This window comes from Engraulis encrasicolus, chromosome 16 (genome assembly GCF_034702125.1).
Source record: "Engraulis encrasicolus isolate BLACKSEA-1 chromosome 16, IST_EnEncr_1.0, whole genome shotgun sequence".
Taxonomy (NCBI): Eukaryota; Metazoa; Chordata; class Actinopteri; order Clupeiformes; family Engraulidae; genus Engraulis; species Engraulis encrasicolus.
Genome location: NC_085872.1, coordinates 46,306,488 through 46,324,171, shown reverse-complemented (window position 1 = coordinate 46,324,171; position 17,684 = coordinate 46,306,488). Strand labels below are relative to the sequence as shown.

At 43.2% G+C, this 17,684-nt stretch overlaps 2 protein-coding genes across 2 annotated transcripts; one reads left to right on the top strand and one right to left on the bottom strand.

Annotated features, from left to right (window-relative positions):
* The first annotated feature begins 5,831 nt into the window (after positions 1 to 5,831).
* LOC134466120 (uncharacterized) lies at positions 5,832 to 9,079 on the top strand. The gene is made up of 7 exons (XM_063220015.1): positions 5,832 to 5,989; positions 6,157 to 6,716; positions 6,814 to 6,890; positions 6,980 to 7,157; positions 7,425 to 7,501; positions 8,107 to 8,231; positions 8,349 to 9,079. Exons 1-7 carry the CDS (start codon positions 5,869 to 5,871, stop codon positions 9,077 to 9,079), a joined length of 1,869 nt encoding a protein of 622 aa, XP_063076085.1. The 5' UTR covers positions 5,832 to 5,868.
* Positions 9,080 to 9,083: 4 nt separating this feature from the next.
* Positions 9,084 to 12,815, bottom strand: LOC134465850 (ATP-dependent DNA helicase RecQ-like). Its single transcript, XM_063219748.1, has 3 exons — positions 12,249 to 12,815; positions 11,695 to 11,774; positions 9,084 to 11,188 (listed from the first exon to the last, which is right to left on the bottom strand). Exons 1-3 carry the CDS (start codon positions 12,722 to 12,724, stop codon positions 9,981 to 9,983), a joined length of 1,764 nt encoding a protein of 587 aa, XP_063075818.1. The 5' UTR covers positions 12,725 to 12,815; the 3' UTR covers positions 9,084 to 9,980.
* Between the last annotated feature and the right edge of the window lie 4,869 nt (positions 12,816 to 17,684).

The window sequence follows — 17,684 nt, the reverse complement described above, 5'->3', positions numbered from 1 at the left end:
AAGGGGTTAAGGGTCTAAAGTCACAATTTATGTACCGCTGGAGCTTCAACAATAGATAATTATCCACAGAATTAACCAAAAAAATGATGTCACACCACAGGACATTATTTTCTGCGACAAAGTTTCAAAGTCCATATGGTCTCAGAAAAACAGGAAAAAAATTAAGCATTGCCACTTGCTAAAATAGACACCTTGAAAAACATGCCAGGGTTGTTTAGACAAATGACTGAGCTTTGATTATTTATTTAAAAATGTTTTAATATAGAGAACCAGGCTTGCCTCAGTCACACCATAGGACAAATGTGACATTTGACTCAAAATTAAGTATACTTATTTAAGCTCTGGATTTATTACACATTACTTTTTCACAACAACGACATTAGTTTAATCATTTAAAGCATTGACAATTTTGAAAGCATCAATTTACTTAATTTTAAGAGCCTGCGACAGCAAAATTTACACGTCACGTCATCTACCCATATACATTCATGATACACGGAGCATAAGCCATTGTTTACCTCTATCAATGGATTCATGCCCGCACCCACACACACACACACACACGCGCGCGCGCATGCACACACACACACACACACACACACACACACACACACACACACACACACACACACACACACACACACACACACACACACACACACACACACCAACACACACTTTCCTTTTCGCACCAGGTGTCTAAGTGTTCTGCATGTTTTCCAAGTGTTATCAATGCTACTTAAAGCCACACACATCCCATTTCCTCTGTGTGTGCGTGTGCGTGTGTGTGTGCGTGTGTGTGTGTGCGCGTGTGTGTCTGTGTGTGTGTGCGTGTGTGTGTGTTCAATGCTACTTGAAGCCACACTTATCACGTTTCCTGTGTGTGTGTGTGTGTGCGCGCGCGCGTCTGCATGTGTGTGTGTGTGTGTGTGTTCAATGCTACTTAAAGCCACACTTATCACGTTTCCGCTTCCATCTCTCTTTGTGTCACCATGCGGTGCGTCAAATGCACCCAAGCACATATGAAACGTGTTGCACATATGAAACGTGTTGCACAAGTAAAACCGACACGCTGGGAGTAGCTGAAATAGCTATCGTGTGTAGCTGATGGCTGATGACAATATGGCCGTGTTCATTAGACATGACGACAGCCAATCAGGACACACCGTACCAAGGCAAGAGAACAGACAGAACAGACATGTCTCACCTTCTCAAAGAGACATGTCTCACCTTATCAAAGAGACATGTCTCACCTTATCAAAGAGACATGTCTCACCTTATCAAAGAGACATGTCTCACCTTATCAAAGAGACATGTCTCACCTTATCAAAGCAAGGTAACAGACATGTCTCACCTTCTCAAAGAGACATGTCTCACCTTATCAAAGAGACATGTCTCACCTTATCAAAGAGACATGTCTCACCTTATCAAAGAGGCATGTCTCGCCTTATCAAAGAGACATGTCTCGCCTCATCAAAGAGACATGTCTCACCTTATCAAAGAGACATGTCTCACCTTATCAAAGAGACATGTCTCACCTCATCAAAGAGACATGTCTCACCTTATCAAAGAGACATGTCTCACCTTATCAAAGAGACATGTCTCACCTTATCAAAGAGACATGTCTCACCTTATCAAAGAGACATGTCTCACCTTATCAAAGAGACATGTCTCACCTTATCAAAGAGGCATGTCTCACCTTATCAAAGAGGCATGTCTCACCTTATCAAAGAGGCATGTCTCACCTTATCAAAGAGGCATGTCTCACCTTATCAAAGAGACATGTCTCACCTTATCAAAGCAAGGCAACAGACATGTCTCACCTTATCAAAGAGACATGTCTCACCTTATCAAAGAGACATGTCTCACCTTATCAAAGAGACATGTCTCACCTTCTCAAAGCAAGGTAACAGACATGTCTAACCTTATCAAAGCAAGGTAACAGACATGTCTCACCTTATCAAAGCAAGGCAACAGACATGTCTCACCTTATCAAAGAGACATGTCTCACCTTATCAAAGAGACATGTCTCACCTTATCAAAGCAAGGCAACAGACATGTCTCACCTTATCAAAGCAAGGCAACAGACATGTCATCACCTTATCAAAGCAATGTAACAGACATGTTAACACCTTAGCAAGGTATAGCCAAGTCGCCTAATTCCGCCCGCCTACTTATAAGTGATGATAGTTAATAATGTATCCACTGTTTAAGTCAGGAATGGATATCGACATGATACGGAGTTTGTATGCTTAATATTTGAAACGGTGATGACATTTAAAACAGAGTCAAACGGCCATAAACAGCATTGTAATGAAGGGTGTCATAAAGGCAGATGGAATGTTAATTTCATGACGACATTCTGGCTATAAACTCGCCCTGGCCGCTTCCCTGTTTCACTTTGGACCAAAATTATTCAACCGTTTCCACAGTAACGACCAAACTAATCACAGTTCCTGCATCGGTAAAGCCAGGACTACACGTGTGAACGAAATCAACACAACAGCATGAAGAAATGATAAACAGTATCGGAAATACAGACGTGACCTGAAATCAAGCGGGCGGAATTGGGAGCCTTTCGTCTGAGAATTGTGCTGAAGCTAAATTTTGGACATGCTGGACGTTATCGTCAAATTAAGATAGAAAGGGCTACCAATGTTAGCTAATATTGCTCATTACTAGCCTGGCCGCGCCAAAAACCCCTACAGCAAAGCTGTGCCGGGGTCTGGGGTCGCTGAGAATCAGTGTGGGCGGGATCAACGGTTTCCTCTGCACTCAATGCAACGCAATAGGATGGCGAACAACCAACCAGAGTGATGAGGAATGATTACGTATTGCAGCGCGACAGGAAGTACTTGGTAGAGTGTAGGCAGTAGGAAATAGAACGAATGCCAGGCCAGCGAGCGTTTTCTCTACGGGCTAATGTCAGAGTGAGAGGAAAGATTTACCAACTAGCACTCCAATCTGCTATTGTAGAGACTGCACGCGAACTACGTGAACATGGAAGTGAATGATTGTTGCCGTTTTTGCAACAAAAATATGCGAATATCTGGCGTGATTTCTAATTCAGCACTTATCTTTGACAGCCAGAAAGAAAAACAAACCATTGCTGACAGATTAATGCAGGTTGGCGTGTCGGTGTTGAAAACACAGACAAAATCGAACAGAATTTGTAGGCCTTGTGTGCGGTTACTAACGAGAATGGAACAGGACCTGCCGGTGTTCCGAAGATGGGTGCAGGAGGAGGGAGCATCCACCACGACTTCAGATACCTCTGGTTCTACACAGAAACGTGACCGCGAGCCGACTCCATCCAAAACACCAAGGGCATTGAAAAAGTTCTGTGATAAACCAGCAAGTCCGGGAAAAGGGGCTGCCGTTCGTGTCAACATCGCCCAGGTATGTTTGCATTTTGACATTTGTTTATCGTGCAGTAACGGTGGAGATATTCAATTTGCTTTTCATTAGACCTATAGATGTTGCCCATCAGTTAGGATATTCCAGGGACAACATTGTCATTAGACGACCGTTCTCCTTACTCTAGTCTGTAGCCTCCAAAATGACCATTATATCGTGCTGAAATCTGCATCGCTTGATCTGAAACTTAATGATAGCATAGGAGTGTAAACAGAGACGGTTTAGGTCCTAAATTGCTTGTAGGCCTATGTGGCAGTGTATGATAATACGTGAAATATAATCGGGTGGGACTACACGTCTGGGAGTGATAGAAACACCTGGGACTACACGTCCGGGGAGCGATCTCAGTTGGAGTGTCCATCTACCTCCCACCTAAACGGTCTCTGATGTAAATACGCCCTAAAGCTACAACCTACAGCTAGTCATCAGCGTGTCTCTCATGCCTATTTGCCATGCCTATTAGATAACTTTGGAACTGTTGCTTGGTCTTCATGGCATTTAGCATTGTGAAAAGTAATGATACAGTGGATGTTCAGAATTCTGCCTCCTGGACCAGATTAGCCTGACATTTCAGCTCCTCCTGTGTTCATGTCACATTGTATAGTAGGAGTTGTATAGTAGGAAAAATACTTCACTACTGTACTTAAGTATGTTTTTGAATACTTAACACTTTTCCCAAGTGTGTGTATATATTGAAAAAAAGAGTTTTGACCATACTGCAACAAAGTCAGGACATGATGCATGGGCTCTGGGCTTAGGTCAGCACGCATAGGAAGTTGAGTTTATTTTCTGTCGAAACCTTTCCTAAATTTAGACTGAAATTGGTTGTGTGTACATTTTTAAATGTTTTTGAATTTTTGAAATTTTACCCAAATAGAAAAAAGTCTTTCAAACTGCATTGTACTTTTCATTACATTACTTAATTACATTATTTTTGACAGTACCTCGCATACATACGTAAGTTTCAGATACTTTAAGACTTTTACTTAAGTAACATTTCAGTCAGTGACTTTTACTTTTACCAAAGTCATTTTTTGGAGGGGTACCCATAGTTTTACATGAATATGAGATTTCAGTACGTTATACAACACTGCTTCTTGGTAGTCAGCCCCTACCCCCGGTTGAGGGTGAGATGCTGCTGCACAGATCACAGCAGGGTGCTGAGCCTCTGGAGACGGGGGTCTGGGTTGCTGGGCCTATCACTGCCCAACCACACACTTGTGGGTTGACGGAAAATTACCAAGTCTGTAAGTCAGTGGTAGAGTCTGTAGGTCAGTAGCAGGGAGGGCAGTAGAGGGGGGGAGGTGGGGTTCACCAACAACCGGGGGGGATGGGCGACATGAACACAGAAGGGGCTGAAATGGCTCATCTGGACCAGGAGACACGATTCTGAACAGCAGCCCCCAACTTTCCTGACCTGGTCCCTATCAGCCAGTCAATTGCAATGAGGGAAAAAGGTTTTGTGTAATCATTCACAGTTCTTTTTCCATTTTTTTCACAGTGGTGTTCATATGATTACATACCCTGACAGAATTATGCCCTATGCTTTGCTGTGTTGATAAGTATCATAGAATGTAAATTATTACAAAAAAAAAACCCTTTCACTCATTGCACCCTTTCACTATTGACTGTCTGATGACATTTATCAGCACTCCCCTGTGTTATCTCCATCACAACACAAACTACCAACATGACCCTGATCAAAGTTTACATAACCTAGGGTCTGATGCTGTATGTTGCCCCCTTATACATCAATGGTTGTCCTATGCCTCTTGAACAATTTCAATGTTGTCGTCCTACATTGAAGACTATTAAAGTAGATTATCATTGGTTTATCATTGTTTGATTATTAACATAATACATATTGATATTTCTGACTTCTTTTACTTCTTTCAGGTCATTTCTGATCAAGAGGTGCACAAATCTGAGAATGCTTTGTTGGTGAAACATATCATGAACAAAAAATGGAAAGCAGCGGCCAAACTAATCATGAAGCATGAGGAGCTTTCACAGGAAGTGAAGGCCAGCATCCTTACAGTCATTGAAAGTGAATCCAGAGCACTCTGCGACCCCAGCAAGAAATGCATGTTGTGGAGGTCTTCACCAGAAGATTTGAGTTCTTTCTCATTTAGCAGCCTGGAGTCAGACCTGCAGCGCCTCTCACCACTCCTCTTGTCCATCTTCACAACCATCACAAAACACTCACGTTTTGTCACCTGTGCTGCTGCTGCAATTGCATTAAGAGGTAGAGAAAATCGCCTGTCTGGGTTCGCTTACTACATCAACTGCATTCTGCAATATGGGGGTGCAAAGAAAGCAGTGTTTGAAAGGCTCAGCAAATTTGCCATTTCAACAACATACAAAAATGCTATAGGAAAGCAGAAGGAATTGGCAAACAATTGTGGATCTGGTCTTTGGTCATTGAAGAGGCAAAACGAAGAATTCCTGGCAATGGAAGCTGGGTGTCAGCCTGTCAGTGAAGAGCAGGACGAAACCTCCATAGATGCCTGGACGGAGTCTGAGATGATACCCGGTGATGTGTTCCGAAGTATGGAAGACCTTCGAATATCAGGTGAGAAGTAAAATACACACACACACACACACACACACACACACACACACACACACACACACACACACACACACACACACACACACACACACACACACACAGCGCCATGTACATGACATGTATGGGGTTATGTTGTCTTATGTGTACATGTCTTTAATGTATTAAAGGAGAATTGGCTGAAAGCTGTGCCACAGACCAGGCCACATCAGGGGAAGGGATCACATCTGAGCTGGCTGAAAACGTCACGGAGCAGGCAACATCAGATAAAGAGTTGAGGACCTCATCAGAGTTGACTGAAGGAAGTGCCGTGGACCAGGGTTCTGGACATGATGTGAGGATCACATCTCAGTCGTTGGTGGAGAAGTGCTCGACTACACCACACACTTATTCCATCATCTTTGATAATTTAGATTTTTTCATGCACACACACCACCAGTCCACCCTACACAGTAACAAGTCAATTCATTGGATACACCACATCGCTGTCCAGGACCGTGTCCCCATTTATCACCTGGCTAATGACAAACCAATTGGAAATCTTCTGGACTATGACCTGAATTTGTCACTCCCTAGCCAGAATGAACAAATGCAGATGCGAAGAGAGTTCATTGTTTTCACCAGCCGAATCCTGTCTAGCTATCTGTCTGTATTCAAGCCATTCTCCAATGTGGTTGTGCGACACATACCGCATCAGTATTCAGCAGAAATGGCGCAGCATTCCACTGATGTAAGAACTTAAAACAATACATAAACAACTACATAAACACCTACACCATACAATGTCAGTGTAGTGAAAGTAATTGTGTCTCTGTTTACCTCTACAGTACCCATTAGGACTGCTTTTCAAAGATGAAAACAAATCGGCTGATTTGGCAGAAGTACTTCATCACTTTCAGAATACGTAAGAATGAAGGAGAGTCACACAAGTCTGTCTAATCTAATAACTGTGAGTAGTGGACATAAAAACAAGTTCTTCTGTCTCAATTGTAGGTATGTACCAAAACGGCCTGATGGGATTTCAACCATTTTGGTTGGAGGCGACAGGCTTTCCGAAGCAAATAGCAGAAACCTGCAGTGGGCCTATGCCAATGGTCTGAATACGGAGGAGCGATTGGATGGCATGGAATTCATGTTTGAGGACTGGCATGCGATTAGGATGCTATTTCAAGTGAGTAATGTATCACATTGTGACATGTGTTTGCTGAAACTGTTATATTCAGTTCATTCATTATTTAATTTAAGACAGTAGGTCATAGTTGAAGTGTGTTGTACTGCTATTAAAAACACAGTATTCCCTTAAATTTGTAATACAGTTGCAAAATGTTTGCCTTGGAATCTGGACGCCCTTTGTGGGAGTAAGTTTATTTAACCAATCTTTACTCTGTCCCTGGTTTTACTAGTTTTTTTTTGTCTTTTTTTCCTTTTGTGAACTCAGATCCACTACAAAGTGTTCTTCAGTGAGAAATCTGCAAAGGACCATGGGACTCTGTGCGCCAACATGACAAAGTTGAGGTAAAGCTGCTTTGTTTAAAAAGTGTCAGCCAAATGTAATGTAAATGTAATGTAGTGACACGATGAATGAATATATGACACTACATGAATTACTATTTATTTATTTTTTAGATTCTGAAATTCATTTGAAATCAACAGAAATAAATTTGATGTTGCTGGCTAATTTTATTATTGTTATTGTTATTAATGTTATTATTTGCTGACAGTGTTTTCTGCAGTTTTCTAATGGAATGGAATGGAGTGGGTCATGATGGAAAGCCCACTCCTGAGAAGTTGTTCTTATTCGTTAAGCTGGGGTGGGTCATGATGAAAGCCCATCCCTGGAATGTGGTTCGTATTTTCACAGACTTTCTCAGAATGTGATATTTGTGTTGTTTGAAATATGAAAGGTGGTGTGAGAGATTACTAACACAATTTTACATTTGTATGTGAGTGTATGAGAGTGTGCTTGTGATTAAATCCTCACACACCTATTCAAAGACCGCTTCTGACCGCTGGGTCGATTGCCTGGTCTCTTGACTCAGAGGTTTAAGTATTCTCTGTTGGTGTATAGTGGTGGCTGGTTCGAACACCAAGAGTGACGGTAACATTTCTTTGTATCACAGGTGCAGCAATGCGAAACAGGGTCCCAAGGCTGCCTACAACGCATACAAACATTTTGTCATCACAGACACTACTGCGCTGCTTCTGACGGCTGCCATGGAGCACTTTGGCCTGAAGGATATCGAAGGTACATAAATAGGGTGTTTTGAAATGGGACAGCAGTGCTTTAAAACTGAACTGTTTAGGTAGAGGGAATAATGTAAACCTTTGCTTTTGTTTGTGTTTTTTCTTCCATGTGACTTAGAAATCCCGGAATCGTTTGTTCCTGAGGACATTGCATCAGGATCAACAGACACGAGGCGAACATGGTTGCATGCCAAATCTGCTGAGGTGGTCGATAAGTACATCCTGCTTGGGGATGCGGTTGAGGCCATGACTGGTCTCGGCGAAGCAGATGTGACATCGACTCAGGCAACGCAGTACCCTTGTCGAGCGCCAGGCTGTCAGCAGGTATACACCTATCCCAAATCCAGAGACAATCACGAGCTTAAAAAGCACAACTTACACGTGTCCCCCGAAACATTGCCTGGTACATCACTCAACAAAGACCACAAGCAGGAACATACCTTGGCGCGTCTCAGCTTCAGCTTTCTCCTTTGGGACATGCTGGATGCTGTGAAAGAGGGTGACGGAGAACGACTGATGAGGCTGTACAAAGTAGCTCTGCTCTTCTACAAAGCCCATGCGCACAGCCACTATGCATACAGTACGTTACTCCTGACACTTCAGGTGAATGCGTGCCTGACGCCTCGGATGTCGCACAGCGTGACCTGGAACAGGTTTTGGAGCACTAGGGGAGGGAATGGAGGCAACATCCCCTTAGACCTTCATTTAGAACACCTCAACAACTTCCTGAAGTCTTTCTTGAAGGGTCAGGGTCCAAACCTGTCTGAAGCGTCTGCTAGCCGAGTCAGCAAGGCCATAGGCGTTTTGAAAGAGATAATGGACAAAGTTGATAGTGAACTGGGTGTGTGAAAAAGCCAAGTGGCATCCATCGTGCTGAGCAGCAGACACAGGATATATTGACTCTGATTAATGTTTTCAGGGAGGGTCAACTGTTGTCAAAGATACCTGGAAGGGAATTTCGGGCTTTCCCGAAGTTTGACAGCAATCTGTTGCACAAAATGAAAAAAAAGGAAATGTGGGAGTGGATGATGCTCAAACTGAAAGAGTGGAGAAAACTGAAAAAATAAATCTCACTCATTGGTAGTTTCTTGTCTTGTGAAGTCCCTATAGGTATCTTCAGATCTATGCAGTACTTAGGTATTTAAGCATTAACACTTGATGACTCATAATTGCACCCTTACCTTTCTGCACTTTACCATGCATTCAGTTTGTCAAAATATTGTCTAGACTGTTATAGGCCTCTTCTAACAGGCGTATTTAATTACACTTATTTAGCACAATTTTTCGGTGTTTGCTGCGAGTATCTCGACTTGTAAAACATGTTTAAACTCAATTGAACCAGCCAGTTCCAACCCAGTCACTTTAAAGCACATTGTATGTAACATTGTCACTTGTCAGAAATGTTTTTTTTGTTTTTACTTTGTATCTACAGTATTTGACTACCGGTTACCATTTCACAATCAAGAATATCTTGCATTTCTTTTCTTAATACTATTTGACTACTGATTTCCATTTTTAAATCCTGGGTATGTTGCTTTTTATGTCCCATTGTAAATAATATGCACATTATTAAGTACACAACTAATTCACCCTTTTTCTGTAAATGTAAATGTAAATAAACACTTAAACAAGAATTGAGATCGTTCTTCAATTTTATTTACAGGCAGTCATCTGACATAAGTATTCAGGCAGTACTTTCAAAGATGTAAGAGTTATGTACAGTGGTCATATGAAATGACTAACAAATGTTTCAGTCTGTACTCAACTGTGACACCCCGGATTCTAGACTGCTCCATTGGGACAAGGCGTTTGCATCAGAGTCAGAGTCAAAGTAACCTGTGTAGTCTTGGTCTGGCACCATAGTTTCCTCCACAGGCAGATCAACTTCAGTGTATTCAAAATCCCCGAAGACATTAAAAATAATGCTGAGAATTTCCTGTCCGTGCCTTTTACTGAACACCGGTAGGTTGTCCATTATGAATGGGAGATCAAATATATCTGTGCAGCGCTCAAGAACACAGTCTATCAGCTCGTTACTAAAACCAGTGCAGTCGCTGCTGTTCGTGTACAGAGGCATGTTCTGGACTAAGCTGAGCTTGTACCTGTACAGAGTATCTCTAATTGTCTGTCTTTGATCCTCTGTAACTTCTCTGCTTTTGACAACGGCATGAGTGTACTGTTCAGGCAGTTCGTAATCGGGTATTGCCACGTCACAACTGGGAGAGCTGCAAGAGCAAACAGAGTGGCAGTATGAGCAGCACAAATGGCCCGGCAGAACACACTCAGTGTTTTGTTCGAAGTGTGAGAATAAGGCCTTCCTAAGGCAACTAGTGATGCCCTTCTTCACCAGTGTCTTAACGCCCTCATTCACTCTTGCTTCCTGCTTCAATTTGTAAATTATGGCATGTGCTGGAGACCCATCTCGCCCGGCCCTGCCAACCTCTTGTACAATGGCCTCCACATCCTCAGGTGAGCCATACATCACGACATGTGATATGTTAGGAAAGTTCAGTCCCATTCCCAGAGCTGTGGAGGCTACAACCACTCTGCATGAACCATTGCCACGTAATGATTCCAGTACTGTGATCTTGTGATGGGGAAGTGTTTGGCTGTGAAACATGCCAATGAGTCGGTTTTCTGCCGTGTGTTCTGGATCCCGATCCACCCAGCTGTCCTCACCAAGTTCATACTGTAGGTGACAGAACACCTTCCCGCACATAGGCAATGTACGGCAGTAGATGATTATTGGTGCCATTGTTGGACCCTTCTCTTTAACCGCCCTCACAATCCAGTTCAGACACTCCATGCTATCTGAAGACACTGTAGACAGTCCAAGCCTTATGTTTTTTCTGTTTGGGCTTATGATTACTTCAGTGGCATTCTCCAAATGTAACTGCCTTTTGACAACAGCTTGCGAGTCCAGGTCTGCCGTTGCTGTCAAGGCCAGAATAGGTGTACCTGGAGAATAAAGGTAAATGCATTAGCATCTACAGTACAATACATTTTCATTAAAGTAAGCCATTAAAAAATTCCAACCAAATATGTGAGGTGAAGTCACAAGGGGTTGTGGAGGGTCTGACTTGCCAGCAGAGGTGTCAAAAGTTTAAAAAAAAAAAGGTAAGTTTCCTTCCAGCATAGGTAACTTAACTTATCTGAGTAAAAAGTAGACCTGTGTAATTGTCTTACAATCAGCTGACTACCCTGGTTGGATCAGTGGTGGGTCCTTACAGGGTTTTTAGTGTGTTTCAGTATCAGTACAGTCTATCTCGTTAGTTTCAAAGGAGTAACAGATGTGCAGGCCCTAATATCGTGTACTGGTCTTTGTTAAACCACAAATGTACTTTTACTTTTGAAACCTCCGTTTGCCGGGTTGTGATCAACAGCAGTGAGAACAGTGTAAAATAACTTTTCTTCAGACTGAGATCATAATGGTCATGGGTCACAACATTTCATAGCCTACTCACCTGGTTTTACAATGGACCGTAGCTCGGCCAGTCTGGCAAAACTCTCTCTGAAGGCCTTCTCTCCTCTAGCAGCCTTTCCCCTGGAACAAATAAAATAAAAACACAACCAATGTGACATCAGCTATGGCACACTTAAAACAACCGCCCGCGCGTCATCAACTCAGGCAGACTACAAGTAAAATGTACACCCCAATCTCTCAGTCCACTGTTAAATGTTAAGAGCAGACCGGAATGATAGCGTCCTCGTCCACAAGAGCAGCTAATCGTTTCGGAATGTGCATAGAGCTCTAGTGTTCCAAAAATCGATCGCAAAAGCTCACACATTACATTATGCAGGATTCCAAAACAATTAGCTGTTTGTGTGGACGATGACGTTAGCTTTGATTTCGAATGGTTTGCTGCTACCGTAACTTAGATGGTTAGAGTATATAAGTCAGTGGGCTAGACTATCGTGAAACATCACAGAGTTGCATGTAACATCAGAGTAGCTAGTTGTGGTAGCTTCGATTGCCCCTTACATTGTTCATATTATTCGTACCATTAAGTATATTTACCATTTGTATGTGAGATGAACTTCATCCACGACAAGGCCCAACAGGTTGTCTTGGTAGACTTTGCTGGCTAGCAAGCATCGCCATTCCTTGTTAAGCCAGGACTCCGGACTCCCGAACACCAACTGGTACCGCCCGCTTCGGATCTCCTCCGGGTCGCTTTTGCCAAGTTGCGCAGCTGTAAGACCCAGTTTTTCGGCCTCTTGTACCTGGTCGTCCATAAGTGCTAAAAGGGGTGACACGATAACCACCAGTGGTTTGTGCAGCAGACCCATGCGTCGCCCCACCAGCGGAGCAAGTTGGTAAATCAGGCTTTTACCATATCCGGTGGGCAATACTCCAAAAACGTCCCTTTTCTGCAGAAAAAACTTTAATGCCGTTATCTGCTGGTCTCGCAAGGTGAAATGAATATCCAAATCTTCGAGTGTCGTTGCCAAAGCTGAATCGAAAGACGCCGTGAATTCGCTAGGGGCAGCCATTGTTTACTTCTCTCTGGGACTACACACGAAACGTCGCACACTCTGTCGTCACTAGGTAGCCCGGCCCCCGATCCCGCCCCTCACGATTTGATTGGCCGCGAACCCCGATCCAGCTTGGATCGGTTGTAGATTCAGGGTGGCTAGACTGCCCCCGGGAGCAAATTCATTTTGCGGCCACTAGGGGCGTCTAGATTTCTAGGCTAGCTCATTACCTCATCTACACAGTTGCAGCTATCCAAAAATATACAATAGCATAATTAAATAGTATTTGAAAGAGTGATATTATCACGTTTTCAGTGAAGTGATCAGTGAAGTGGGCGGAATTTGGCGACCTTACTATGACAGACATGTCTCACCTTATCAAAGCAAGGCAACAGACATGTCTCACCTTATCAAAGAGACATGTCTCACCTTATCAAAGCAAGGCAACAGACATGTCTCACCTTATCAAAGCAATATTCTCAGCCCCCTGCTGTTCACGCTGATGACACATGACTGCACAACGACCCACAGCACTAACCATCTAGTGAAGTTTGCGGATGATACAACACTGGTGGGCCTCATCACTAAGGGCGATGAGACCCACTACAGAGAAGAAGTAGACCTGCTGGCCAGATGGTGCAAAGACAACAACCTCCTGCTGAATGTCAACAAGACCAAGGAGATTGTCGTCAACTTTCAGAGGGTCCAAAAACAACTGCCACCACTGACCATCGACGGTGATGCTGTGGAGAGAGTGAGCAGCACCAAGTTCCTTGGAGTGCACATCAGCGACGACCTCTCTTGGACCACCAACACTACATCACTGGCGAAGAAGGCCCATCAGCGTCTCTACTTCTTGCGCAAACTAAAGAAGGCAAGTGCTACACCCTCCATCATGACAACATTCTACAGAGGAATCATAGAGAGCGTTGTGTCCAGCTGCATCACAGTGTGGGGAGGAAGCTGCACGGAGAAAAACAGGAAGACACTCCAGCGTGTTGTGAACACAGCGAAGAAGATCATTGGAGTACCACTCCCCTCCCTGCAGGACATTTACACCGCACGCCTCACCCGGAAAGCACTGATGATCATCAAAGACACAAGCCACCCTGCACACAAACTGTTCAGCCTCCTGCCCTCTGGAAAGAGGTACAGGCGCCTCCGTTCCCGTACCACCAGGCTTGCAAGCAGCACGATGCATCAAGCAATCAAGATACTGAACACTCAACCCACTCTCCCTTCACTGTCAGCCTCTAGCCAGCCAGGCCACTGACAACGCTCCCCCCCTCATCCCCACCACCATATCTGCGACTGAACATTCCACCTGCACTACTACATCTGTGACTGACACACACACATACATACACACACACACACACACACACACACACACACACACACACACACACACACACACACACATACACACAAGCACACCGCACTTTCTGCACTAAACCCAAACATACACACACTGACACACAACTCATACTCACACACACACACACACACACACACACACACACACACACACATACACAGGTACACAAACACACACACAGACGCACACCGCACTTTCTACCTGCACTAAACACACACACACACACACACACACACGCACACGCACACAAAACACATACAAACACACACACACACACACACATACTGCTGCTGGTGTATTTAATAAACCTTTTTTTAATTATTTATTTTCTTCAAATGCTACTATTACTATGTCAGAACGCTATAAAGGACTTTTAGAAAAAGCACAACAAAATACCTCCTCTAATGTATGTTCTCTACAAGTCTTCTGTTGTCCAGTCTTGCACTTTAAATGTCTGTATGAGCAATGTCTACTGTCTTATGTCCATGTATGAGTACTGTCTATGTCTATACTGTCTATGTCCTTACCTAGATTAGTCTATGTCTGCATGGGAGAGCAAGAAACGCAATTTCAAATTCTTTGTATGACCAGTGCATGTAAAGAAATTGACAATAAACTTGACTTGACTTGACTTGACTTGCAAGGTAACAGACATGTCTCACCTTATCAAAGAGACATGTCTCACCTTATCAAAGCAATGTAACAGACATGTCTCACCTTATCAAAGCAAGGTAACAGACATGTCTCACCGTATCAAACAGACATGTCTCACCTCATCAAAGAGACATGTCTCACCGTATCAAACAGACATGTCTCACCTCATCAAAGCAAGGCAACAGACATGTCTCACCTTATCAAAGCAAGGTAACAGACATGTCTCACCTTATCAAAGAGACATGTCTCACCTTCTCAAAGCAAGGCAACAGACATGTCTCACCTCATCAAAGCAAGGCAACAGACATATCTCACCTTATCAAAGCAAGGTAACAGACATGTTATCACCGTATTTGAGGAAGGTAACAGACATGTATTGGCGTACCAAAGGAAGGTAACAGACATGTATTGGCGTACCAAAGAAAGGGACTTCCTTCCAACACCTCCTCCTCCTCCAAAGGCAGACTTAATGACTTCCATTGGGCTTTGGGAACCATGCTCCCTGTGCTTAAATAGGTGCCAAATAGCGACATGAAAAGCTTTGTAAACATGCATGTTTTGTATACTATATGATAGTTGATTATGTGCCAACATACTGTATAATGTTCTTCTTAGTTACACTGACACAAGTTGGGTTTGGTGTTAGCATGTAACTAGCATTTAACTGATAACATGTAATTTTCCAATGAACAAAACAATCATGTTGTATTATTTGTATATATCCCATCAAGTATGGCATTTGTTCAAAGTTATGATATATTCTTTTTAGAATTTGGGAAATAGGGAGTATATTTTATTTAATTCATTTTGACTTAATTGTGATAATTTCCCCCAAAATCAGCACATGTGGTGTCTGTCAGGATACAGTGTGCGTCCAGCTGTGTGAGGAGCATCTGTCATCACAGAGGGAATATTCCTTTCACTTTTATCGGGAAGCAAACAACCATAAGCAAACCAAGGGAGATGGGTCAACCATGCCGTTTGGGAAATGATAATTGTTATGCTCTTGGTCAGAGCAAGTCTCGAAGAGATTTGAACGTCGATGATAGTCAGGCTAAACTTATCCTACACTCTAAGAAAATTTCCCTGCAAAATAACGGCAGTTACTGGCAATTATATTTACCTGTAATTCTACTGTTATTTCACACCAAAAATCAAATACAGCTCATTGCTGTTTAATGTATCACAGTATATAACATTTTTTCAGCAGCAATTGAACTGTTAAATAACAGTACTCTACAGAAAAATAACAGTACATTTCAGTTAAAAAGTTGAATTGTACTGTGTGATGACAGGCAAATACTGGCTCATAGTTGTATTCATGAATATGGCCATGGCAACTTCCCACCCCACCCATCATTCTCCATAACTGTGGTACCCTGGCCATGTTACCACCCCACTCTCCCATCGTTCACCATGACTGGAGTGCCTTGAGCATGATACTATGGCGCAATGCTGTATTGAGAAAATGGTTTGCGGTGGTCCTTTGAAAGTGTGGGCATGAATAAAATTTCAGAGTACGCAGTGCTATGTTACAATGATAGTGTGCAAGGTGGGCTTTTCACTGTATCTCTTGATGAGCCAATGATGAATATAGCATTGGTCAGTCTTTAAAAAAATATTTTGCACCAAGTAGCACAGCAAACAAGCAGCACTACAAGCTAGCTCTCAAAGCAATGCCTAATTTGCAGCAGGCACATTATATGCAACAATGCCACAAATGATGCCACATACAGCAAGCTTTCACAAAGAGGAAAGTGTGCAAGCATGTAAGCAAGCTTGTAGGCAAGCTTGTAGGCAAACAAGTGCTATGCTGTGCCATGCAGGCCAGCCAGCAGGCAGGCAAGCAACTGAAGTGTTGATAGTCCAGATTTATATACAGGTGCAAGAGTACCATGTGACCAGAGTCATCAGGCCCTTGGCAGGTGACGCCCGTAATTGAATAATGGCATAACAGCCCTACTCAGGTGAGGCCAGGCACTGATTAGCAGATTGGTTTAGATGAGGCTGCTTGTTGCAAGAGTGTTACAAGTTCTTAAAATGTTTCAGCCATTCACACTTTCATCACTATCAAAATGCATGTGCTACTCACACTTTGCTGCATCAAGCACTTTTTAAGTATTGTAGTTTCCTTAGAAATTGTTTCATCATGCTTGATAGTATCAGATAATCTTTAACCAGTCAGAATGACTTCAGTTCTTCAGGTGGTATTGAAGTTTGATGGTGATCACGGACAAGTGGAGGATGAATGGGTTTCAATGGTGCTGCCTAAAATAACTTGTTATTTTCTAGAGATGCACCGGATCCGGTTCCGGTTCCGGATCCGTCAGGATAATAGAGTTTTTCACAGGGTCCGGGTCCGGCAGGATCTTAAGCAGTGGATCCGGTATCCGGCATGTTACCTAAAAATCAGGGTCTGGTGCATGTCTAGCCTAGGCTTTTCAGTCTTTCACAACCCCAATCACTGCATGGAGTGAAATCCCTTTGGAAGCGGCTATTGCAGGCAGTGTGGCAATAAGCCAATGAGTCTAAAAAATAGTTTGCGCCAACGTAATAAAAAGGGCCCACGTGTGCGAGTAGACTATATGTTTCAACCCTTTTGTAGGATCCGGTATCTGGTTCCGGATCCGGCAGGATCTTATCCAGTGGATCTGGTATCCGGCAGGATCCTAAAAATCAGGATCCGGTGCATCTCTAGTTTTTTCCACAACGGCGAATACTGCTATTGTGCAGTACTTACTGTTTATGCTCAATATGTGACTCAAAGTAATATTTTCACAGTAGTTGTCTGTTTTTTCGAAAAACAGTAGAATGCTGTTGCAGAATTGCCGTAAATAAACAGCTATTTGTTACAGTGTACCTGCCTTCCCTCCACACGCGGCTTGCACTTGTATGTGGGGGTGGGGGTGGGGGGGGGTGCAGGCGTAGTGAAGTTACTACGGTTGA

What these genes read in the sequence shown, in the direction of transcription:
- LOC134466120 (XM_063220015.1), top strand. Translation starts at nt 5,869, where the DNA reads ATGGAAGCTGGGTGTCAGCCTGTCAGTGAAGAGCAGGACGAAACCTCC. An exon ending in CGATTAGGATGCTATTTCAA is followed by an intron (nt 7,158 to 7,424) that starts GTGAGTAATGTA and finishes TTGTGAACTCAG; the next exon opens with ATCCACTACAAAGTGTTCTT. An exon ending in TGGCCTGAAGGATATCGAAG is followed by an intron (nt 8,232 to 8,348) that starts GTACATAAATAG and finishes CATGTGACTTAG; the next exon opens with AAATCCCGGAATCGTTTGTT.
- LOC134465850 (XM_063219748.1), bottom strand. Translation starts at nt 12,724, where the DNA reads ATGGCTGCCCCTAGCGAATTCACGGCGTCTTTCGATTCAGCTTTGGCA. An exon ending in GTTCATCTCACATACAAATG is followed by an intron (nt 11,775 to 12,248) that starts GTAAATATACTT and finishes TATTTGTTCCAG; the next exon opens with GGGAAAGGCTGCTAGAGGAG. An exon ending in ACGGTCCATTGTAAAACCAG is followed by an intron (nt 11,189 to 11,694) that starts GTGAGTAGGCTA and finishes TTTATTCTCCAG; the next exon opens with GTACACCTATTCTGGCCTTG.